The sequence below is a fragment of the Chiloscyllium plagiosum genome, unplaced genomic scaffold (genome assembly GCF_037043375.1).
Source record: "Chiloscyllium plagiosum isolate Xiang-an unplaced genomic scaffold, Cpla_swu_hap1 HiC_scaffold_3, whole genome shotgun sequence".
NCBI lineage: Eukaryota > Metazoa > Chordata > Chondrichthyes > Orectolobiformes > Hemiscylliidae > Chiloscyllium > Chiloscyllium plagiosum.
In genome coordinates this window covers 26,349,144-26,375,674 of record NW_028270141.1, presented here as the reverse complement: position 1 = coordinate 26,375,674, position 26,531 = coordinate 26,349,144, and the positions used below count along the sequence as shown (strand labels likewise).

Genomic DNA, 26,531 nt, shown 5'->3' with positions numbered 1-26,531 from the left:
TTGTCAAAGCTGACAAAAGGTCAGTTAGACTCGAAACGTCAGCTCTTTTCTCTCCTTACAGATTCTGCCAGACCTGCTGAGATTTTCCGGCATTTTCTCTTTTGGAGAGATTAAAGAGGTTGGGGTTGTTTTCCATGGTATAGAGAAGGCTGAGGGGGTGACATGATCGAGATATAAAACATTGTGAGGGATACAGACAGGGTAGACAGACAAGGTTTCCCTTTGCAGAGAGTACAAAAACCAGAGGTCATACATTCATCCATCATGGGTTGTGTTGCTCTTCCAATGAGAGAGAGGCAGGTAATGTGGGGACCTGAAAATGGGTGACAAGACTATTACTGTTAGTATCATCAGGAGCTAGCAAGTTTGAGAGTGAGTGGGACAGTTGTTACAGGTGACAGTGAACCTTGGTGGGAGGTGGGACCAATAGTAGAGATAGAGTGACTGTGGGGTATTAGAGCGAAAATGATGACACCTGTGCTAGCCGAGTGGAAAGGGCATTGATCTTCTTACAGTGCTGAGCATTCCTCCTGATGGCTGAGCCTGCCTGATTAGATTCGATTCCCTACAGTGTGGAAACAGGCCCATTTGGCCCAACCAGTCCACACCGACCCTCTGAAGAGCAACCCACCCAAACCCATTTCCCTCTGACTAATGCACCTAACACAATGGGCAATTCAGAATGGTCAATTCACCTGACCTGCACATCTTTGGACTATGGGAGGAAACAGGAGGACCCAGAGGAAACCCACGCCGAGACAGGGAGATTGTGCAAACTCCACACAGACAGTCACTGGAATCAAACCTGGGTCCCTGCCACTGTGAGGCAGCAGTGCTAACCACTGTGCCACCCCTGGACCTTTTTGCGTAGAGGTGGGAACACGATAACAGTGTCAGAAGACCCTCACCACATTTCTTTGATATTACCATTAAATTAATTGACATCAGCTGCAAATGTATCTATTCACATTACAAGGTTTTATTCTTTAAGAAAATGTTTGCTTTCCCTGAGTAATCTTCTGTTAAGTGAAACTTCAAAGGCTCTTAGGAGTAAAAAGGAAGATCGGTTGTGTTTAGTAAGCTTAGTCTAGAAATAAAATACGTTATGAGAAATTAGGCAAATTGTTGAAAATGTAAGCAACTTTTATCTATTGATAATAATAGACCCACTCAACCAATGCACACCATTTGAAAATGGAATTGCGAATTCTGAGGCAGCATTCATCCATATGGATGAACTTTCCTCTGTCACATTCTGTTTTTACAGTAACGTGTTATGTACGTTTTTAATAATCTGAACTCTGGTGGCAACATAAAACCATGCTGGCATGATATGGTGTTGTGGCCCACACTGCTAGACCTGGCAGAGAAGAAAGTCTTGCGTGTGTGCCACCCCAGTCTAGCCGGATCTCTGCCCATAAAGCAGGGTGCAGATATCCCCATCTGTCATGTCAGGGGTAATTTTCAGGAACCATGTAGCACAGCTGCAAACTGACGATGTTTGTTCAGGTGTACAATAGTCTTTTAAATATAGTGCTAGCACCAAGAATGCTAGTCGGTTCTGGGATCATAATTAGCTGCTCCACGGATGGCCCATTTTAAGTTACGGTGAAAATTGGACCTGATCCTCACAATGATTCTTGTATGCCAATTAACAGGGCAAATTTGATTAAAGATATGACAAGAAAGTCTGTTATATTTTGTGGTGAGAATTACTCTACCCAATGTGACTCACAAACAAAGTCCTTAAGACTAAATCCGAAGTATTTGATTAGCTTCTCCACCATTTGCCTGTTTGCCATGATAAATTATTCTGTTTTTACCTTTGATGGGCCCTATTCATCATAACTAATCTTTTACCTCCAATATACCTAAAAAAAGCCTTTACATTCCATTTTTATGTTTCTCACTAACTTGTGTTCATTTATTCTTTTCCTTTTCTTTTTTAAATTTCTTATCTACCATCAAATCTTTTGCTGTATGGGTATAGAACTGGCTTAGTCATAGAAGACAAAAGTAGTGGTGGAAGGGTGTTTAGCTGACCTATGGCCAGTGGTGTTCCATGGGGATCAGTGTTGGGACCCCTGTTCTTTGTAACATATGTAAATAGTTCAGAGGACAATGTAAGTGGTCTGATTAGTAAGTTTGACGATGATTCAAAGATCGGGGGAGTTGCAGATAGTGAGGAGGATTACTAGAGGATGCAGCAGAATATAGATAGAGTTGAGACATGGACAGAGTAATGGCAAATGTAGTTCAATCTGGACAAATGTGAGGTGATGCATTTTGAAAGATCGAATGCAGGAAGGAAGTATACAGTAATTGGCAGAACCATTCGTAGCTTCAACAAATAAAGGGATCTAGGTGTACAGGTCCAAGGTTCCCTGAGAGTGAATACATATGCAAATAAGGCTGGTAAAAAGGCACACAGTATGTTTGCCTTCAACAGACAGGGCATATGGTATAAAAGTTGGCAAGTCAAATTATTGCTGTTTAGATCTTTAGTTAGGTCCCATTTCAAATATTGTATATAGTTTTGGTTGCCACACTAGCAGAAAGATATGGAGACTTTGGAGAGGGTACAGAAATGGTTTACCAAGTTGCCGTTTGGTTTGGAGTGTATCAACTATGGGAGAAGATTGGACAAATTTGGTTTGTTTTCACTTGAACATCTGAGGGTGGTGGTAGTGGTGGTGATGGGTGCGTAGGGTAGGGTGGGGGTGGGGGGATGCTGGTGGTGGTAAGCGACCTGATAGACATCTACAAAATGCTGCAAACCATGGACAGAATGGATAATCAAATCCCAGGATAGAAATGTTAATCACCTAGGGACAAGGTAAAAAGGGGTAAGTTTAAAGGAGATGTGAGAGGCGAATCTTTTATGGAGAGGTTGACAGTAAATAGAATACACTGCCAGAGATAGTGCTGGAGAGACAGGTGAGCTCAAAATGTCCTGGTTGCAGTTTTACATTGTTAATTGTCAATTGCAGCTGAGCCGCATCAGCGACGTGCAGAACCATCCTGCAAATGGATCAGAGATGGATAGATAGAGACTGGTACTGTTATGAAGTTGAAGTCATGTATTATACCTTTATGAGAAAGAGAATGCTGTTTTGCACTGAGACCTTATAAGACCTAACATATGCCAAGCTAGTAGTCTCAGAGTGTGCTGGAAAGTTGAAAATATGCAACATTTGGCTGTGAAATAGATACCTGAGTTGGTTGCTGTTTTGACAACAATTACATCAGTTTACATTATGCCCCAGGATACTAAAACCCAATCAAGTTTGAATTTATTGTTTTGTCAACATTGAATCGATGAGACGATCCAATGTTGGGGGAATAAAAAAGGCAAGCAGTTTGGAAGTCAGACAGAGTGACTGCTATTAAAAGAGTAACTGCCATCGAGAGTAACTGCCATAAAGCAGACCCAAACTCTCTCTCTATCAAAGATACCTTTTCATATGAAACATATTCACAGTAAAAGAAAGAAGATGATCCAGGGAGATCTTCATTTGGAAGAAGAAAGATACCAGAGATGACAGCTGGTGTATGGTTTTGAAATTAAGTTGATGTAATTTTACTAAGTGTTTATTGGAACAGCATATTGTTAAAGAGTTGGAGGCAGATAATAAACATGAAGAGAAAGGGGGGCTTAGAGTTGTGAATAGATGTTGTTTAATGTTCACTCTTAAAGTTATGGAATAAATTAATATTATTTTCTTTGAATATTAGAATTTGGGAGTTCTGTGTCACTCATACTTTAACAGAGTACGAGGCAAGTTGAGCCTCTCTGGGTGTTTGGTTTAATTAACAGAGAGGTTCACCATTGCGTCGTAACAGTACCATATCCGATGCCAATATCTGAGAGTCTGGGGTGTGTGGCCAGTGCCCATTAAGAATCCCAAGATATTGGTGCCCAATGGTTAACATCAAAATGTTTAAAAGCAAGTAACAAGTTGAACCTGTTCTTGTTTCCATGTTGAGTTTTCCCGCTGGCTAGTTTTATAAGGTAGAGTTTGACTGTTAATAAAGCATTTACAAGATCAATTGTGAACTCGCCAATGCCTTGTGACAATCTCTCCATGTCACTTGAGAAAAGCAAATAAGAGGCAGCAAGATGATCTTGATGTCAAGATGGGCCTTGACTGAAGATCTCATCCAATTCTGCCATTCATCTCACCATAGCCCACACCTTTCAGAGCCTACTAAAAATCTAGCACTTGCCTCTGTCTTCACAGAAGCAGATGCGGAAAATTTCCCACAAATCTTAGGCAACCATAGGAGTTGTGAAACTGAAGAGCAATTGGTGAGCTTGTACTTTAAAAAGTAAATTGGGCTGAAGGTTGAAATATTCCTTGGAAAACTGAGCTGCAACTCAGAATTTTGAGGGAGGCAGCTGAAATCAGATCCAGGATGAAGGGGTACATCAAATCCCAATAACAAGGGCATGTGCCCCCAGGGGACCCATTGGGTTCAGGTGAGGGGCCCGGTTTAGGAGCAAAAACTGAGCACGTGATTTCTGTTCATGTCTCAGAATTATGGAGATCATGGATGCATTGGTCATCTGTAATTACAATTATGTAATCTTTACCAACAGAAAAACATCAAATCTGTCAATTATCATTCAATCACAACTTGTCCACTTTCTTCACCTTCAGCATATTTCTTCATCTCTTACCTCTCAAACCTGTTGCCCACCTTAAGTAAATACAGTGGCATTGTGACAGTATCTGTCCAGCAGATTTGTTTTACTGCAAATAATTTGAATGAATCTGAACATAAGCTAAATGGTGGGGCACAGAGTACAGGTGCTTCTCCCCACCCCCACCCTCCTCTGGCTTATCTCTCCACCCTTCAGGCTCTCTGCTTTTATTCCTGATAAAGGGCTTTTGCCCGAAATGTCGATTTTACTGCTCCTCGGATGCTGCCTGAACTGCTGTGCTCTTCCAGCACCACTAATCCAGAATCTGGTTTCCAGCATCTGCAGTGATTGTTTTTACCTAGATACAGTGGTACAAAATGATGTGAACCAGAAGATCTTAGATGTCATCCTTTGATTATGTTTAGTATTTTATTTTCAACTGGAGCAGTATCAATGCACCTGGATTGCTGAGGGAGAAAAGATTAAGATTCCTGTGAGCAACTATTGAGTGACCCTTCCGAGATACGGTATTATGTACATCTTAGGTGAACACAGCAGTGATCGTAACTTGATGTATTCCATTGATAAATAGCCTTCACACTCTCTGAGTTCAGCTTAGACAGTGAGTGCTGGCAATATCTAGACTATTATCCTCCAATGCGGCTCCGCACTTTAAAAAGACAGGAGAATCAACTGGATAACTTCCAAATCACACAAAGTGAGAAAGTGCGAAAGTGCCTCATGTTTTATTAATGAGATTATTATAAAATCATTCATAAACAAAACTGCTTTTGTTTTACAGACTAAGACTGGTATAGCACGTCTTTTTGATGAAGAGTCTGAGAATGCCTATGACATCCGATTAAAGCTATCAAAAGACGTTATCACAATTCAAAAGCAAGATGTCGTTTGTGTCAGTGGAAGTGATTGTGATTCAAATGTAAGTAGTTTATTTCAGTGCAAGATATTTTGAATCTACACATCTCAAACGGACTAAGTCAGGGCAAAGGACTGATTTGATTGTTTAAGTGTCAACCTTTCCCCTCTATGGTCTTAAAACCATCCCAGACTTTATCCCTGAATTTGTCTCTCTACATCTTGCCGCCTATAGGACACATATGAAAGAGCTTGAACAAAATTAAACCAGTTCTAGTGAATATTAATGAGCACTAAATTTCAATCCCACTAGGAGGAGACAAATAATAAATGGAGCAAGAAAACAGAAAGCTTCAAACTGGCAAAATAGATGCTATAATTTTTTTCTGAGGTTTGAAGTAGAAGAGTGAGAGATTTGTTCGATATTTGTCCATCTCGACCCAATCTTGGAGGGTCTCATCCATGTACTGATAATGGATGACTGAAATTTAACAAAATCAGCTCTCCCCCTTGAGTGCCATATTCATTCTCAGTCTTAACAAAATTACTATGAAAAATCAAAAATTCAGTTCCATGTTACAAGAACAAAATTGGATAACAGTGCCTAGAGATCATAAACCCAATTAATGTAATGGAAAATGAACCAGTCAAGTTGAAACTGATAACAGTTATAAATTGATGTCTGGAGCAGATATTCACAATTCATTACATGTAGCAAAATTGTACACACAATTATGAAGGGTCTGTTTAGAATTTCGCCATAAGTGATGAACAAATGAAGCCTCCTGCTACTTGGAGCTAATTTAAAGATAATAAATTATCTCATATCATTTTTTTAAAAAAAACTCACGTAAGAAAATGATCAGTTATAGTTGATCTTATTCTGTCAATCATATTGGTTAAATTCTGATTAGTAGAATGTTTGATTCCTGACAAAATCATGTGTAAGATTAATTGTCACTTGGACCAGTGAATCGTCAGTTGACCAACATTGGTCAGTACCTGTTATGATCCCTTCTGGATATTGACCTCAAACAGAGACACTGGCAAAGCCTGAATGGTAGCCTCTTGTTAATCAATGTCTTCTTACTTGAAGGGCAGTAGAGAGTGCGATTTAGGATTATTTGTTTTAAATCATGTTCAGCAGCTCCCATAACACCCTCTGTTGTTGTTGATGATGAGAGCTAATTGCCTGTAGGAAAAGATTAGTGTGCTTGTCATGTAAGGACAAAATGAATAAGTACAAAAGGAAAGAGAAGAGAATATTCAACTTTGATTAGGCAGATTAATTAAGCAAGTTGGAATCTATCTCTGAAACATAGGGCTGAGTCTTACCATATTTCAGCAAAGTATCATTTACAGCAAAGTGTCATTTTCATTGCGATATTTGAAGAGTTTCTCTCCATGAGATCTAACAGGTTTGCTTATGATGCTGTCCCAAACTTGACTCATAGACTTGTTACTACACCCTGTGGTGTTCCCATTGTCCAATGCCAGTTAATTCTTTCACTTGCTGTGACCAGACGTATGTGCCGTTGAGAGATAGACTGGGATATTTCAGCATTCTTAACACCAAAACCATCTTGGAACTGTAGTATTGCACCCAGTCTAGCTTTTTCCATTCAGAGTTGACCTGCTCTATGCACTTAGTGGCAAGGTTGACTTTTGTACATATGATTGCACATTCCTACGCCAATTACTGTTTAAGCACCAGACCCCATTCTTAGCCATCATTCATCTTACAATCCTGTCTAATCACTGCTATTCTTTCCCCAATGCCCAGCATAGCCCAGCATCTTATCGTTGTTTAATGTAGGATCATCATATGCAAGAAATCCCTCAGCCACCTCAAACACACCTTTATTTTCAAACACCAAATGCAAACAGAAGTATTTGTCATGCAGGCCGTAAAGAAGCTACATGTTGAGCACCAACAATTTTACAGACAATGAAAGTTCATTTAGCCCAATTAATATCTATTGTATCTGGGTGTCAGTGAAGTCCTGTCTGGCCTGTCGTGTGTGATGGCGATGCACTTAATCATGCAAAAGTTGATGCTCCCCCTGCTCAATATCCTCAGCTGCCTCCTCAGAAAACTCAGCTTCTCACTCAGCATCCATCACATCCTCTTGTTGCCTGTTCCAGGTTTGAAGAGCATACCATCATACCGTCTTACCATTTTAGGATTATGCAGCATGCTCAGAGCACTTAAGTCAGCACTTAAGAGGGCATGCAGGCAGCCCTGAGATACAGCCTGCAATGTAGCTTCACCCTGTGTGTGAAATGTTCCGACAACAATATTGCAATGGTAGTTGCCAATGCACTTTGAAGTGCAGCACTGAAGTGCAGAAGTAGACTGTAATTGGATCAGCGACTGGCACTTACCGGACGCCAGTGTCCGTGGACATTGGGTAGGGTACAGGAAGGCCAGTGCCCATGAAGCATGCTCTGAGACGGTGCTAGGTGTCCAAGAGGGATCTGGAAAAGGAAGCAGTGAGCTGGAGTACCCACTCTGAAATTCTCGGCATCTACCTTCTACCTGGCAGGTGGTAGAATTGGAAAGTGACTACGATTGAGGCAAGACTGATATTGCCAGAGTAATAATGAGTGTGATAATGAATAATAATCCTCATGAATAGGCTGCTTGCTGCTCACTAGTGAGACTCTCAGTTTGACATCTGGGCCTTAGTTGGAAAACGTGACTCATCTGACCCCATGCCAAGAAAGACCTCACTTGACATTGTGTACGATTCTTCCATATTTCTCATCATAGCCCAAGTCATATGGGGCCTGGGAAGCTTCCAGTCTTAATGAGATTCAGAAATCACCAGGTTGTTTTTCAGGCAGTACTTATTGTTAAGTTTTTCATACTCTGGATTTTAAATAGCATAGTTAATTAAGTGTGGCTCTAAAAAAGCTGATATGGTTCCATTGAATAGCGGGATATGCCAATAGCAGAGAGAAAGAATCATGAAATGTATTCTACTGTTACTCTTGTCTAAGTGAAATGTATTCCAGCAGCCTCCTTATCTCAGTTGGCTAACGTTAGTCAAAACACAGATGTGAGAATGTTCTACTTTTTGACATTTGTTTAAAATTAGCATAGAAAATACAGCTCCTTGAGATAAAGAAACAAGATTGTCATGTAACAGCCTGAGGCCATGTCATGTAAGCTTGAGGAAAATCTAGCTAAAATATGGAAGCATTTGTTGCATTTTCAGAAACTGAGACATTCTGAGTCAACCAAACTTCATTGTAACTTCATCAATTGCACAATTGGCAGAGGTTTCCACATTTTAGCTTAAAGGAGCATAATCATCAAAATATCTGAGACTTGCATCTTTTTAAGAGATGTTGACAGACCACATTGTAGATGCATGTTCATTCAGTGATTTGGTTAAATATTCTGTGTATTTCCAGCTGACTACAAAAGGCAGGTAATTAAGTTCTGTTGTGGTAAGACCACTGAAGTCTAGACATCCTTGTTTCCTAAAACATTATGAGGCTTGATGAAACCACTCTAATCAAGCCTTGAAAAGATTTGTTGTCTTAGTGTGAAATAACTGGCCCATCCATTTGTATTATTGCCTCAACAGCTCCCTGATTAACCTACCTGTAATCTCCAAACTATTTGCACATGACCTGCAGGACTGACTATGGCTCAATCCCCGAATTGCAAGGCCACAGATCCCCAGACTCTGGTACAACCAAGTGCCTGACTAATTGTGGCCAACCCCGTATTGCAATCAGAGAAGCTCTTTGACTGTGGCTGGCTGACTGCATTCCCCTTTCACCTCACTAAGAATTCCTCCCCATTGATTTTCACAAATTGCCATTTTCTTCAAGCACCTACAGTGTGTTTGCTGCATAAACTACTGGCACACGTTGCAGGTTTGACATTGATATAGCCAGACTGAAATATTTTCACCCCTATCTGATTGATACATGTGCTGTTCAATGCTCCCCACCATCAGAAACCTCCTGTCTCTCACTCTGCATGAAGAAGCAATGCAAGTCATAGAGGCTGGCAAACTGTGACTGAGCACTTGAGTGCTAAGAAAGTAATTGAAACAACCTATAGGTCAGTGCTGAAGTCAGTGAGTATGTGCTAAGAAAGCAATGAGCAGTAGACAGAGGCTGGCAGCCTTCAAATAAGAGCAATGTGAGTGAGCACTAAAAAAAGGAGCTGAGAGCCAGAAAATGCATCCTCTGTAGACGTGTGTGTACTCTTGCAAGCAAAAGCTGAAGTATCCCTGATCTTCCAACTGAAGTGTTGAAATGCTGAAGTGTCGTGTGAGTTGATCTGAGGTCAGGCATGAGAGTGGTAGGGCTGGTGGTTTGCTGATGCCGACTTGCTGATGCCGAGTAAAGGCTGAAGGAGGGTGCAGGGACTTTGTTCTGCAGAAGTGGCTGTACGATGGCTGCAGCAAGGATTCAGCAAGCTGCAGCTGCCTAATACCCACTCTGGTTTACATGTCTGGAATTTGAACCATCTAGTTTCTCGGGGAGGGATAGGAAAATTGGATTTGGTATATAAACAAGGTGCATTGGGACTTTGCAAATGCATGGAAGGAAGGTAGTCATTCCTAAAAGGTGAGATTTTCAATTTGTCACTTGTGGGTCAAGAGAAAAATAGGGATCCTACCTTTGTTCCTACCTTTGTTCCCTTGGAATCTCCTTCCTCTTCAATGTAGGGCTGCTCTCTTCCATGAAGGTGGGTCTCACAGGTCAGGGTGGATCTTCTCCTTGCCATGGTCTTCTGCCATGAGGCTTACTGCAAATTTTCCCTGTGAGTCTTCACTATGAGGTGGCTACTATGTGTGTGTGCCTTTATCCATGCTCACTCCTGACTTTCCAGAATGTTCTATGACTTTGGCCAATGGGGTCATGAACTGAATTGAAATCATCGAATTGTGTCACGCCAACAGCCTTCACTGTTGCCATGCCAGGAAGTGCAAAGATCACTTACTCAGGCAGTCAAGGTGCCACAATATCTGATTGATACTCCTTCAATACACAACCCTTGGGCTGGTTGTAACTGGATCCCCCTGAAAATTTGTGATCTCTTTGACTTTGGCTTCCACTGTTCTCTGTAGCCAATAGCTGCTATCTGCTGTTTAATTTAATTTGACCAATTTTCTGTCAGGCCCAATTTCTCCAGCTGTGGGCCAATTTAGAATGTCCAATTTTGGGCCTGTGGTCACTTGACCCCAGACAGCATCTGTCAAAGTGGCTGTGAGGATATTTGAAGGCATCTGACTGCTGTAGATAGTTCTGTGCTCCAAAAGAATTTTGAATGGAAGTACAACTCTGCATTTCTAAAGGAATTGCACATGTTGTCTCCTCTGTGAACTGTGGAGCTCCACCTTACATGAAAAAAAAGGGGATCGATGACAATTAGCATGACATTGTCACTCACTCAAATATCTGGTCCATTTTTTTGTCAAGGCTTTTGTTCCAGAGACCAATTTGGTCAAATAAGAAGACCGTTAAGATTATAACATATATCTAGGTCCGACCATGAAAAGGCATATATACACTTTTTACAACACTGTATCAGTGTTATCGTTACATTTTTAAAATCTATTACCAATTTTTTAATCATCAGATTATTTTTAACCTGAACTTGAATTCTCAAACTTCCATGGTCGCATTAAAACTCGTATCGCTAAATTGTTAGGTCTGCAAGATAACCAACATTTCAGTCGTGGAGTTTGGCATCACAATAGTTTGTATGTAAGTACCACTCTGAAAAGAGGGTTTACATGGCTGAATGGTGATGTGCCCACTTTTAAAGGTTATGTGTCCGAGGCTTGTTTCCAATCCTGATTGAATGTGGTATAGCTGAAGCAACATTAAACCCTAACCCTAACCATCTTTCAAATTAGACATTTGGTTTAGTCTCAGACCAGACAAATTCGATTTCACAGCCAGCAAAGTCACATATGTGTGGTGTAGCTGGTTTATCAGCCAAGTCAATATGAATTAAGCTTACCACTAAATCAGCAGATATTTGACTTTCATTGTGGTGGGGAAAGATCTTCTCCCTTTTTGATCCTCCTTGAACCAAGATCAATGACGTTTTTGAAGATGCAGACAATTATTGAGCAATATTTTAAGCAGAAGGCGAGCCAATGATCCAAGACTGTTTAATTTCTTTCTGTTTACATTTTCATCTGAAAAGCATTTCTAAACATACATGTTTGCTCCATAAGGCATTCGGACCTCATAGCCTGATTAATTTAATGTTGTCAAGTAAAAGAGAAGCATCCATGGCAACCTCTAACTTCCAGACTGCTGCAGTATAAAGAGGCCTGCAGGCCTGAATAAAGTAGATCACTGAATGGATGGTCCACTTTGAACAGAGAGAGAACCATGACGAGCAAACAAATGTTCACCTCAGGACTCCTGGGCTGCCTGACCGTATTTTTGAAGACCCAAGTAAAATAGTAATCTTGAAATTGGATAGTCCATATTTTCTGGGAGCTACCATCTCCCTTCAACCAGAAAGGGAGCTTCAGAATCTCCTTCCACCATCAACCCCCCCAAGCTTCCAATGTTTAATTTTCAATTTTTGCTGATAAAATGTTGTTGAACTGCTGAGACTACTCCAAATTAAGAGATCAAAACAGTTGATTATCACTGGTAAGTTATTTCTTGTTTGCACAATGTCATACTGTGAGCTGTATTCTGACATATCCAGAAGAGCAAAGATTCAATGTATTAGATAAAAACTGACTGCAATGGAAATTAGACTATAGTAGATGTAAAGGAAAAAGGGAAAGCTTAAAAATAAGAGGAAATGGTTGAATAGAAGCAAGTTACATCTTTTACTGAAGTATAATCTCCAAAGATACTTTGTAAAAGGACGTGAATATAAATTGAAGAGGAATTGGAGGAAGGAATATGCAGGTTCACAATGAACAGGATTTAACAGTCAGGTCAATATGCATTGAGCTTATCATTAAATCAGCAGGTGTTAGATTTTAAAGAAAAGGCGAACAAACAAAAATAGCGAATGATAGATAAAACATTGACCAGGCAAAAAAAAAGCTACTAAATATTTCCCAGGAAATTTGAAAATTAATGGAAACAGCAATATTACTGCCAAGTGTGGTATAATTTTTAAAAACATGAATGCAAATTTTTTTGAGAATAATTACAGTCTCGTAATTAGTTTGACATTTGATACCTCTTCTTCAATTTTTATACACATTAACAAGTTATCCACAGCTGCAGAAAGGAGTTATTGCCAAAAAGAACATACAATAATATTCATATCTTGGACATATTTCAATTTTAATGCAATTGAATAATTTTCTTAAGGCATTAAGAGAACATGAATGTTGATGTTCTTCAGTGTGGTATTTCTGTCTAAAAAAGTTGCTTCAATCCCCTCAGCTGGTAATTACACTGAAAGATGTCGATTGTTAATGCAGTAGTTCTAACTTATAAATTTAAATCCATGTAAAGAATTGAGACTCACTGAAATGGGAGAGCATGTGTAAGTTATGCCAATCACACCTTTCATCCTTCGAGACAGTTAAAGATTTGCATGTAGACACATAGGGCTGAAATTCCTGAATTGTTCTTCAATCTAAATTATATTCCCAATTGTGATAATTTTCTGTCAGTTTTATTAATGAGCATTTTACACTGAACTTACTTACCTATAGTGCTCACTGATCAATTTACCAACAAAATATGCTAACTAGTGTAAAACTGGCACAAATGTGTCACTCCTAATTGGAGAAATAGTGAGTGGGGGATTTTGTTGTTTTCAGCAACACCTCACTCTAGAACCTTTTGCCCCTTGTTGTTTCATTTTACAAGGATATTCTCTTTGGGGAAGGGGCATGAGTAATCTTCCAGTTGCTTCTTCCTTCTCACTGCTTGAAGGGAAATGATGGGCCAAAATATTTCAGCTGCATCAAATCTGACTGCAGCTTGGTTATTGCAGGTCTCCATTGAATTCCTTTTAATTTAACTATCAAACTCTCGTGACCTGAAGTACGTGGATAAGAAGTCACTTCAGCTGGGCGTGCCTACATTTTTTGGCCTTTACATTATTCATATTTAAGGGAGGCAATGGCCTGAGTAGTATTATTGTTTGACTGTTACTCCAGAAACCCAGGTAATGTTTTGGGGATCTGGGTTCGAATCCCGCCACAGCAGATGGTGGAAATTGAATTCAATAAAAATCTGGAATTTTGAGTCTAATGATGACCATGAATCCATTACCGATTATTCACTAATGTCCTTTAGGGAAAGAATAGACCTATGTTTAATCCCATACTGATGATATTTGGGAATGGCTGCAAGAAGCCTGCTGAAGATACAGCAATCAGCAGGGAAGCATCTAATGTCCAAAGCTACACATAGCCTTGAGAAAACAGTGGAGGAGTCCATCCAGGCTATACATTCTGTCGTTTCTCAATGATAAAGGTTCATACCTTCATTAATGGACAGAAACTAGAGGATATATCTAAATTGCATATCATCAACCACTTACCAGATAGGTTGACATCCAAATTACTGAAGCTATCATACTGGAAAGGAACTACATATCTGCAGCAAAATATACACATCCAACCACAAAGCACATAACATACTATAGATGAATCTAATGACTTGTAACAGCTGTATAAGGACTAGATCATAGGTTCACAAGGTATTACTTGTCTACGTAATGACAATTACATATACATACATCCTTGCATGTGTTCTCGGAAAAGGATTCCCATTCTTTAAGTGTAAAAAAGGGGGGATGTTATATTATGACACTGACCACAAAGGCAATATTCCTTTAGGACAGTTACATGACATGTAACGTTTTGGTATCCAGCTACTCGTTTGACTTCAGTCATGCTGTCAGTGAAATGGAGTTTATGTAGCTAGTCAGTTATGTATCCACAATAAGAAATAACATCAGTGCACAGAGAATCTATATCATGTGCATTAGCCTCTAATATTATCGCCTTGTAAGTAGTTAGTATTGTAAATTAACTTCAGCTATCTGAGTCAAGATGAACCTACCTATAGTATATTTTATGGACTAACATATCATAAAACACAAACTGTATAATATTTCAAACTTTACTGTGGTTTATAAATTGAAAGTTTGGGATTCTTGTATTGAATTAGTAACGTGATTTTTTTCTGTGTTTGAAATTCGTAATTAACCTGTATTTCTTTATACTGATTTTGTGTACCAGTAATGAGCTTTAGTTTATTTTAGTTTCCTTTGTAACCCAACAAGGTAAATAATGGGGCCTGAATATTTGCAACAGACTTTCAAAAAAAAAATTAAACTTAAGGGAAAAACCCATAACTTTGAGAGAATGACTTTTGGTTTCAGCATTTTACTTTGAATGGGCAGTCCCGTGAAGTTCTAGAAATAGGATGGCTCCTCAGAAGGGCAAGATATGTAGTGAACTAGGTTCTCATACAGTGAGGAGTTAATATCGGTTCAAGCCCAGAAGTGGATAAAACTCTGCAGAGGTTACTTGAAGCTGAGCATATTTAAGCTCAGGAGTATGAAAGATCCAGTAAGAAGCTATCTGCAGTTCCCACCTAGGCATTGAAGTCTCTTGTGACTTAATTCTACCAAGGGGTTGGAAATTTGGGTTCTGCTTTAAATATTATACAAGTGGTGTTTTAGCTTCTGTATGTTTTACATCCTATACAATATTCAATTCAATTTATAAAGTTTTGAGATTAATGCGATTATACTCTTACTGTGTTAAACAAATGTTTACATTGGTATTATCAGTTGATGGTTTGGATCATTATGTTTTTTCTTCATTTATTTTGGTAATAAACTTATGTTTGGTTATTAAAGCAACATCTGCAGCATCACATGCTTGTGTTTCAGTGAACGATTACATCATTAAAACCAAAATAAATACAAATATAATCTATCAAGCCAGGTGTCAGTCTGAAATGGAAAAGGAGTAACCAGGAGCGGGAGTAGACCATTTAGACTTTCAAGCCTGCTCTGCCAATCAATATGATTGTGTCTGATCATAGAGTCATACAGCATGGAAACAGACACTTTGGTCCAATTAGTCCAACCTGACCATATCCATAAACTAAACAAGTCCCACCTACCTGCACTTGGCCTACATCCTTCCAAACATTTCTTATTCATGTCCCTATCTAAATGTCTTTGAAATGTTGCAACTGTACTTCCTCTGTAAGTTCATTCTACAGATGAATCACCCTCCATGCACAAAACATTTTGCCCCTCAGGTCTTTTTAAAATTTTTCTCCTCTCACCTTAAAAATATGCCCCTTAGTCTTGAAATCCCCCACCACAAGGAAAAACAACTGCCATTCACTTTATCTATCCCCCTATTGATTTCATAGACTTCTATAAGGTCACCCCTCAACCTTCTACTCTCCAGTGAAAAAAGTCCTATCCTTTCCAATGTCTCCTTCTAACTCGAACCCTCCTTTCCCGGAAACATCCTGATAAATCTCTTTTGACCCCTCTTTAGCTTAATAATATCCTCCCTATAACAAGACAACCAGAACAGGACACAGTCCTCCAGAAGAGGCCTCACCAACGTCCTGTACAACCTCAACATAACGTCCCAACTCCTACACTCTGCGCAATGAAGTCAATGCCATGTTCTTGCTTTCTCCCCATACACTTTGATGTTTTTAAAATATTCAAGGACTTGGTCTCCACAGCCTTCTGTGGTAGAGAATTGACTTGTCTGGTAGTAACATCAGTTGGAGCTATATATTTATAAACATTTCTGTTTCCTTGAGGCTCCAAAGATCTAATAATTTACTAGTCAGAAAATTATTATCACTTAATTGCTTTAAGCTAGAATAACTTCCATCAAGTTATTCAATGGGGTTGTAGTCTAGTTAATTGCTCATCATAAAACACCAGCATTATGTATTCATGTATTTTCCCAGGGGATGCAGTACATGAGGTCATATTTCTATAGTCTAATTAGTAGTTGTCATATTCATAAAGGTTAAATCAGAGAGTAATGCTATCATTTTACAATGAGTCACTAGTTTAAAATGTTGGCTTTTATTGAATTAGTGCACATTTATGCTTTCAGTTGATACCATGGTTCAAGCCTCATTCTAAGTCCTAAATTCATAACCTAAGTTTTTAATATAGTAAACATTAAATAATTTAGTGGTGAATGGATGATTAAAACTGGTGAAATGGGCAGACGATAAGAGTATAAGACATAAGAGTATAAGCAGGCCATTCAGTCTATCAAGTCTATTTCACCATTCAATTAGAACATGGCTGATCAGATCATCGTCCACCCCACTTGCCATGATTCATCTATGATTAAAAATCAGTCTACCTCAGCCTTGAAAATACTTAACAACACAGCCCCTACACCCTCATTGGTAAACAATCACACATGTTCACCACCCTCTGAGAGAAGAAATTCATATGAAAATACAAATAGGGGGATGCAGATGAAGCTTAATGTGTTTTGTCATGATGACAGATCATAAACCCAGATCTAGTATTTTTGTACTCTATTTTCAATTACAACATATAGTCAAAAGCTAACTGTGGATATAAATTCATGATTCTTTTGAAGAGATACCTTGGAATGTCACACCTTGTAAGATGTCAAGGAAACTTTAAAGGGGTCGACTTTAGGAAGCAGGAGACATGCATTATAAACTGAACTGGAATTGGACTATGAACGTTTTGGGAGAAATCCAAGACTGAATCATGCTTTGTGTTTTCCTCTTTCAAGAAGCTATAAGACTGGGGTTAGAAGCCAGTCCAACCCTAGTCTGTGTGATATCCATAAGAACATGTGTGAGTGACTTGAGTGACTCATTTGGGCTAATGGGATAAGGTACTTGAGTGTAATAGGCACAGTTTGAGTCTAAAGTGCTGGGAAAGTCAGAGTTGAAGAAGTATCTACTAATCACCACTACATTATGCTTCAGAGAACACTCTTGCTCTGAGTGCTAACGCCAGCAAGCCAGTCAAATGGAAACAAAACAAAAAAAACTTTCTCAGTCTGAATCATGTCAGCTATCCACCATCAAAAGGTACAAGATCAAAGTATTTTGACTGACCTGCACAGCTAGGAATCTCAAAATCAACTGCTAAAGTATTAAAGATCCACAATCTACTCAGCGACCAATCCATATGTCATTAACATCCAGCTTCTTGGAACTCAGTTCTTATTTCTAATCTCTTTTATGTTGAATTATTATTTCTTCTCACACGTGGTAAGTAAAAACTCACACTTTAGTTAACTCACAAAGCTTGATTAAATTGGCTTCTTTAAAATACCAATGCATTTGGTGTGCAAGAAAGATATCTACAAGGGGAAAGGATTCTTTTCAAATTAATGTTGTTGTGGTCATTATGGACCAGACCAAACTCCCTCAAAATATATTAAGAATATTGTCTAGCTCCTAACTTTTTCTTATTTTAAAGGTAAGTGGCAGATGTTGCATTCCGAATGCAATTGATTGGTCAAACAACCAGATTTGTGGCAAGTCATCTTTATGTATACACTATAGTTAAGATAAAAAAAGAAAGAAATTGGAATAACTTAACTCTATTGGAAAACTTAACAGAATAATGGATTATTTTACTATGAAATAGTAACTGTTCCAATGTAGTAACATCCCATGAACACACCCTTGGCAAAACACAAGTTCAGAAAAAATAGATTATCTCTCAGGCAATTCTCCAGTCCAAGAGGAATAATATCAAGGGGAAACTCTGAGAGACAGAGTAGCAGGGAGAGATGTTGTGTAGTTTCCAAACCCAGCTTCAAGACCTAGCAACTGCCCTTATTGAAAACCTAAAACTAAAAATCCTGGTTCTGTGGGAGATTGCCCTATCTATTCAGGCTGCTTGTATTGTTCCTACTTTAAAATAAAACTCAAGACTTCGCAAGATGTTTACTTTAATGACTTTCAATAGACAGCTTAGCATCTCCATCATAAAACCTTTGTCTCAAAACCTCTCTTCAAACAAAACAAAGGACAAAATACATCTCTCCAATCCATAATCAAATAAAAAGAGGGAGCCAGTTTACTCCCTCTTCACCCAGGAGTTTAACAATTTGTGGTACCCCTCCTGTAACCATCATAACTTGGGGAATCTCATCCAGGATCAGGTCATAACAATTTTGGTCAGAAGAATAAGGAGAGTCAATGTAAACTAAATGATACAGTTTTAAAGAGGGTGAAAGGACCGAGGGATTTATTGATCCAAGCACCTAAATCTCTCAAGGTGATAGCACAAACTAAGAAGGTTGCTTCAGCAAATTAAAAAGAGGAGATTTGGAATTAAAAAGCACCTTTCATGACTATTTTACAGCCAGTTATGGTTTATTGACCATTCGTTACTATTGTAATGCAGGAAACTGTAGCCAGTTTTTGTAGAACAGACTCCCACAGGTAGCAATGTGATAATGACTGGATCAGCTGATTCTGATGATCTTGGTTGAAGGATAAATATTCAGAAAATCATTAGGGAAACATTCACTTCACAATAGTGTTACAGGATTTCTTCCAAAACAGGAAGCAGACAGGGCCTCCATTTCAAGTTTCATTTGAAAGACAGCACCTTAAACAGTGCTGTAGCCCCTTAATGCATCACAGGAGAGTAAACCTATATTTTCTTTGTACTCAGAATTCTGAAGTGGGATTAGATTAGATTAGATTCCCTACAGTGTGGAAACAGGTCCACACTGACCCTCCGAAGAGTAATCCACCCAGTTGCATTTCCCTCTGACTAATGCACCTAACACTATGGGCAATTTAGCATGGCCAATTCACCTGGCCTGCGCATCTTTGGACTGTGGGAGGAAACCGGAGGAAATCCACACAGAAACTGGGAAGAATGTGCAAACTCCACACAGACAGTCACCCAAGGCTGGAATCGAACCTGGTGCTGTGAGGCAGCAGTGCTAACCACTGAGCCACCGGGCCGGGCATTGAGTGCACATCATTCTGACATAGAGATGAACATGCCATTGTGAAGCACAGCTGATAGCCATAACTAAAGCTATGGAATATGAAAAACACTATTTCCACTGAACCATAATAATTACTGATTGGGCCCCAGATGGAGCTTAGAGTCAAACCGTAGTTTAGGAAGGATATCAAAGTCGGAGAGAGGAGTCACAGGAGATTTGTGAGAATAATACAGAGATGCAGGGTTTCAATTACATGGTGAGACTTAATTAGTTTGTGTTTTTCTCCTTGTGGTGAGAATGTTATGGGGAGGTTCAGTCGAGGTGTAAAAGTCATAAATGTTCTTGATGGAGTAACGAAGGAGAAATTGCACCTGGTGGGTGGTAGCCATGGATCAAATGTAACAGGTAATTAGCAAAGGAACCAAAAAGTGAGATAAAGAAATAACTTTTACACATCATGTTATTGTGATCTTCCCGAAAGGTTTCTGGAAGCAGATTCAATAATAACTTTCAAACGGGAATAATATAGATACATGAAGGAGAACCTCAGCAGGTGCATGTGGAAAAGTTAAGTCTTTCAAAGTTCTTTCAAAGACACGAGGAGTTGTGTTAGTTTTGTCACATACTAAAGAGAAAACTACATGGTTGAATGTACCATCTTTCAGTTAAGACAGCAGGCCGAGGCCGTGTCTGCTCTTTCACATGGATGTTCAGGATTCCATTATACTTCCTGCAGAATGCAAATGACTTGTCCAGTACCCTGGCCAATATTTAAAACATTTGAGGAAAACAGATAACCTCAATTCTTAACTCACTTTTGTTGTGGAATCTTGTGTGTACAACTTACTTTTCTGTCAGTCAGCAGACAACAAGCATTGGTTGATCCCAGTGATTTAATTTTCCATTATATTTAGGAATCTTCTTTTCCCCTGTGCCTTGGATTACCGACATAATCTGTTTACAGATCCTGATCTTATAACCTGCTGACAAACAAACCCATCTTAGAACTAAATTCATGCATTATTGTGATTTTTTTTTGTTTCACTATATAATTTTTGTCCTTTATTACAAACATCTTTATTTCCAGAGTATGTTCTCACTAGCACTCAGACTTGCACTTGCATTTACACCTTCACAAGCCACTGTAAATGACAAGTTGTATTTGGTGCTGCGACATGCATTCTTGGAGAACCCATTCCTCTCTGTGGAATGCTTGACCTTGGGTGGTCTGTCAATTTTATTTTGGTCGACTGTAAATCTGCTTTATTCTGCAGTCACCTCTAATCTTTTTCAGATCCGATATTCACCTGTACAGCTGTTCTGGTTGCATTTTTGAACTATTCACTCCAAATATCCAAGCTGTGCCATTGTTATTTTGTCCCACTGCATTGACATAATGTTCCTCAGGTGGCTTCTGTTCCATTGCATGAATTTAATGTTTCCGCCTCTATGATTTTGCCAGTTCTTGCGTACTCATTACATTTGCCACTTTTTAATATGTCACATTGTCCACACACTATTATTTCATCTCCATCTCCTGTGAATTTTGTTAGATGTCTCATTTCATTGTCTCTTAATGTCCTGTTTTAATTTATGCTGCTAGAAGGTTCAATTTTCCTGATTCCTTTACCATATATTTTTATGTTTACAAGTAGTTTTCAATTCCTCAGTCCTGTATCTAGTGTCAAATCTTGTTCCTGGGATGGTTTTTACCTGGGATGTTTACCTGGTACTCCACAAATTACCTTGTCTTTTGTTTCATGATTTTGTTAGTTAATTTCATTCATCTCATCTGAATACTTTCTTGATTCTTCTGCATTTACATTTCTCATTCTTATTTTCTGCTATATCATTCATTTATCGTACAGCATTTAAGATTGCCCTATCTCTTAAACTTATTCTTAAATCCAAGATCATATTCTTGCCTGCCTCTCAGCCAATATCATTATAAATACTTAGAATTACACTATGCGATAACATTTCAAAAACAGGTGCTTTCAAATGCTCACTGCTTTCTTCAAATTCTAATTCTGTTAGAAAGCAATTTAAAGCATCATTAATATATTATCCAGATTGTTTCGTGGTATCCAATTAGTTAATGTTTCAACTTTCCTAGCTGGTTTCCTATTTTTCCATGAAATTAGATTAGATTACTTACAGTGTGGAAATAGGCCTAGCAAGACCACACCAACCCTCCGAAGAGCAATCCACCCAGAACCATTCTCCTACGTTTACCCCTTCACCTAACACTACGCGCAATTTAGCATGGCCAATTCACCTAACCTGCACATCTTTGGACTGTGGGAGGAAACCCACGCAGACACAGGGAGAATGTGCAAACTCCACACAGACAGTTGCCAGAGGTGGGAATTGCTCCCAGGTCTCTGGCGCTGTGAGGCAGCAGTGCTAACCATTGTGCCACCATGCCGCCCATTAATACTTTAACTTCATTTCTTGTGATTCTTTATTGCCTGTGTTCCTCTATCACTAACTGCTCTGAAATTGGGCAGAATTTTAATTAACAAGGCAGTGTGGATTCAAGTGCGAGCAGTGTTTAGATCCCAAGAAAATACTAGGGTGTCAGAAACCTAACATGATCCTGTCCACTTGGAGTGTTTACTGAGGCAAGTCTGTAGGTGGGTGGGAAAGTGCTATCAGGAACTGAAGAAGGTGATTTCCTAGCATAACATTGACAACAATCAGCGTCTTTGACATGATGGAGGAACCTCAAGAGACACTGCTGACATTTCCAGGTTCCTTGCACAATATCTCCCCTTTAAACAGGTGCAGGTGAGCATGCATTATAAATAATCAGGTTAATCACACCCCTGAAATTCTTCTCCTCTTCTGCTGGAGATATCTGCAGGATTTCACCATTAACGTTTCTCTGTGATGATCAGTGGCACATTTACCCAAGGACACCTTGAATGACCTTTACTTTTCTTTCACCAATGATTATGAACTCAGTCATTCTGCTGAAACACAAAACATCATTTCTCATGGCAGTCAGGATGACAACAGGTATCTCTCTCATTTCGAACTTCGGCTTTACGCCAATTCATTTTTACAAAAGACCTACTTTTTCGCTAACCGAAAAAGGACTTCCAAGCTCCTTCCCTGGGAACTATATTCAGCATCTCAGCATCAAGCCGCCATCGCTAAGAACTGTGTCTGAGAGCATCTGTGCTTCATCTCGATTTTTTTTGTGCATCCGTTAGCAAGATGTATCCCAAAGTAGGCTATACCTCCCACCATTCCAACCTCCAATGGCCTTTACAATATGTTAGTGTTAGTTGAAGTTTTATGTGTTATTTGGTATGATTTGGTAGTTTTTATTGGGTCTGAGAATGCTCAAAAAATTTTCCCATATAAATTAATGGTAATTGCTTCTTCGCTTTACGCCATTTCAGCTTACAGTTTCATAGGAATACTCTACTTTCAGATAGCAGGGGACTCTGGTATAACCACTTGGCCTTCCCCGGTTCCCTGCAGCTCTCTGGAATTGTATACTGCCTTCTCCTGCAGGAGTGTCAGAAATGGAATGTCTGAAGAGAGCATTTATGGAAGCAAACTGTGAGGGGTAGGCATGAAATAACAGTAGGATGAAGTTGAATGTCAGGAGACACCGGCTGCAATCTGAAAAACCCTCACTGTAATTCCAAGATTGAGGACTGACATGCAGCACAAGTATGTCATTTGGGCTGAGGTTGTGGTGATGGAGTTCATGATGTGGAGTACACGATATTGGCAGCAAGGTCAGGAATGTGACTTTCCACGAATTCTCCTCTCTTTCCAATGTTGAGTCCTTTGATAAGGTAAGATGGCTGTTGATGGTCAAGCCCTTTTCCACTGTTTTCCCATGCCTTCACATACTCCATCCCAGCTGGATGAAGGTGAAAAACTGGCTGCATACAACGTAGTGACAAACTCAAGGTCATGATTTGCTGCCTTATGGGTCAGTGTCCTCCAGCTCAATTAACTGAAAAGAGCAGAGGTTTCTGCACTGAGTGTGGGGTCATGCATTGGAAAATGGGATGCCAGTTGTCTTTCCTGTCCTTATGGCATCCGGGAACCTCTTGTGGAACTGAATCCAGAATGCAGGGATCACCACCACCCCACCCCATCCCTCCCAACCCCATTTGTTGAACACTCCTGTGCCTCCCAGCCATGCCTGCAGAAGAAACATCGATTAAAAGTGACCAACAATGCATCCTCTCTGACATAGTTTTATGCTTCAAACTGGAGGACCAGTACAATCAATGCATTCATTTCCAAGTACAATCACGTCTCCAGTATCTGGCACATGTGGGGAATGGTGGGTGCTGTTCGCTGAATCTGCTGATTGCTTGAGAAATACGTGCGGTGGATTGAGAACCCAACCTATCGTTGCCACAAAGTGAACGTATGTTTTCAGAAATATCAGTATACCTGGCTGCAATAGATGCTTCTGTCTTTATTGATACGGGTATGTCTTGAACTAGCTTTCATAAAACATCTGTAGATCCATTCTTCCCTTCCATTGCTAAGTATCTGTTAGCAGAATCCCAAAGTTCTGGAATTCCCTTTCTGATGCCAGTTACATGAGGATTCCGGATGCTTGGGGCAGGACAGTGGGGACATTACTGTATTAATGTTTTGTTGTTTTCACAGGTTCCTTCCACTCTCGGGAAACAAGGTTTCCTTATGAACCCTCACTACCTCCAGCATCACCAGTAGGGAAGAGTTGGAGAAAATCTCCTTATGCATTGCTTCCTTCCAACTGCTTCCTTCATGAAGAACCAATATTGGGTAGATTTACACATTCTCACCCTTTCCAGGGCCTCTCTGTGAACCAAAATCCTGCCATTGACCAGTGAAGGTTATCAGCAGAGGGTGCTGTTAGATTGATCAGGAATGCTAATGGCTGAGTTAAACAGGACTGATGATTGCAAATTCCTCACCCACAGTCAGCCCTGACCCCTTCTGCCAGATATACTTGATGGCATGACCCCCTTGCCCACTTTTCCACTGGTGGTGGAATATGAGCAAGGGCAGAATAAGGCACTTGAGTGGTTCTCAACTGGACACTTGAAGGCCTCAGTTGGTCTCAAATCGAGAAGGTTGGCCTTATTTGAAGGGGAGAGGTATGGTTGAGGAAATGATATATTCTATATCCTACCCATTACCTGGCAAATTCCTGCCTCCTGGTCTGTCTCCAATGGGAATATGGGAGATCATAAAATTCCACCTTGCGTGTCTGGAACTATGTTAATACAATTGATTAGCTACTTGTAATATTATCAGATACTGACTACACAAGGGAAATATCTTTAACTCGCATAGTTGAACAGATACAACATTCACAATTAACCAAAGTAGGCCGTTTAACTTCTGCAACATTTATTATTAATTTGAACATGCTGACTGTATTTATTTCTATTAATATCTTTCTGAGGGAGGAGCTGTGCTGTTGGACCTGGGCCAAAGCCTGCAGCTGAATGATGAAACTCTAAATTTCACACTATCGTTGCACAGATTAAGGGCTGCTGCTTATGTATTTTTCTTCCAAGTTTTATTTAGCTAATTGTCAGTGTACCGCTCTCGTTGGCTCTGAAAATAATTATTATACAGCAACAATGGGCTGAGGCAAGAATTCCTCTGCTCACTGTATAATCATTGGATTACCAAAAGTTCTGATGAATTCCCAAGGTATTAAATTTGTTATGAAGAAGGTTGAGGCAATGGGGAGTCTACCTCAATCAGCAAGCAGATAAGAACTGGATCTAGTGATGGTGACCTTATTGGTGGTTGAAAGCATGGGAGAAGCTCGACTAAATTCAGTATCTGAAAGGGCCAATATCCAACATTCCCTGGGATTTAAGCCCTCTGCACTGGAAATCCTGCAGTTTTGATTTTGATTAGATTAGCTTCCCTACAGTGTGGAAACAGGCCCTTTGGCCCATCAAGTCCACACTGACCCTCCGAAGAGTAACCCACCCAGACCCATTTCCCTCTGACGAATGCACCGAACACTGTGGGCAATTTGGCATCGCCAATTCACCTGACCTGCACATCTTTGGACTGTGGGAGGAAACCGGAGCACCCGGAGGAAGCTCACGCAGCCACAGGGAGAATGTGCAAAATCCACACAGACAGTCGCCCAAGGCTGGGATCGAACCAGGGACCCTGGTGCTGTGAGGCAGCAGGTTTAACCACTGAGCCTCCATGCCACCCCACTTGTGCCACCGTCAGTGCTGCAAGTCAAGTGTGCCCAGGTCAGTGATTGGGTTGGTCCGTTGGGGTGATGTTGAAACATTATTCTAAGTTGGAAGCCAGAGGAGGGGGAGAGGGTGAGGTCAGGAAGGATGTTTACGTTTCCTCCAATGAAACAAAGAGAGCGATTGAGTTTGTTGGAAGTGAATGCAAGAACGGGTATGGTGATGCATGAGCGGGAGAGCTGGCGAGGTGTTCGTAGTGAGTGAATGGATGGCAGAGGAAGGATTAGAAGCTTGGGAAGGTGAGAACTATTGAGTGAATATGAAGCCTGCAATGATGAAAGTTGAAGTCTGTAAGCCTGCTGAGATATGTAAGCGCACTGTCAGATTAGAGTGAGATGTAGCACTGGGAGTGGGAGGTAACAGAAAGATGTTGGAATTAAGTCTTACAGAGTGCAATGGATAGGTGACCACCGTATCACTCCCATTTCACTCAGGATACAGCACTATCATTTGTGTCTAGGCTGACTAGTTTGGATAGTACACCCTCCCCATTTGGTTACCTGAACAAAGGTCTGCAATCCTTTACGTTACCACCAGGTCCCTGTCCACTAAACAGAAAGCCAGTTTTTCTTTCCCTTGGCAATGCATTGAATAGTAAAGGTTAAGCACCACAGTCTGAGTGTCAGTTCTTAGTTCCAGTGTCTGAAATGGCTTGTAGCAAGATTTTGAAAATGGAAGCCAAGCAGTAGTTGATGTTATTTCCTCTCTGACCACACAATTCTCTGAGAAGGGCACCCAACAGCTGTGGGTTTAACTGTTAGCCTCACAATTAACTATGTGAAGCCCAGAAGATAATGTGAAAAAAAGTTGCTC

The 26,531-nt window shown here is 40.0% G+C and overlaps 1 protein-coding gene across 2 annotated transcripts in view; it reads left to right on the top strand.

Moving 5' to 3' along the window:
• sntg2 (syntrophin, gamma 2) overlaps window positions 1-26,531 on the top strand; it is a 1,097,028-nt gene that overhangs the window by 868,085 nt on the left and 202,412 nt on the right. For both annotated transcript variants that reach the window (XM_087975850.1, XM_087975858.1), the window contains exon 3: window positions 5,448-5,585. In XM_087975850.1, coding sequence (XP_087831976.1) covers window positions 5,448-5,585 — 138 coding nt within the window. The remainder of the gene's footprint in view (window positions 1-5,447; window positions 5,586-26,531) is intronic.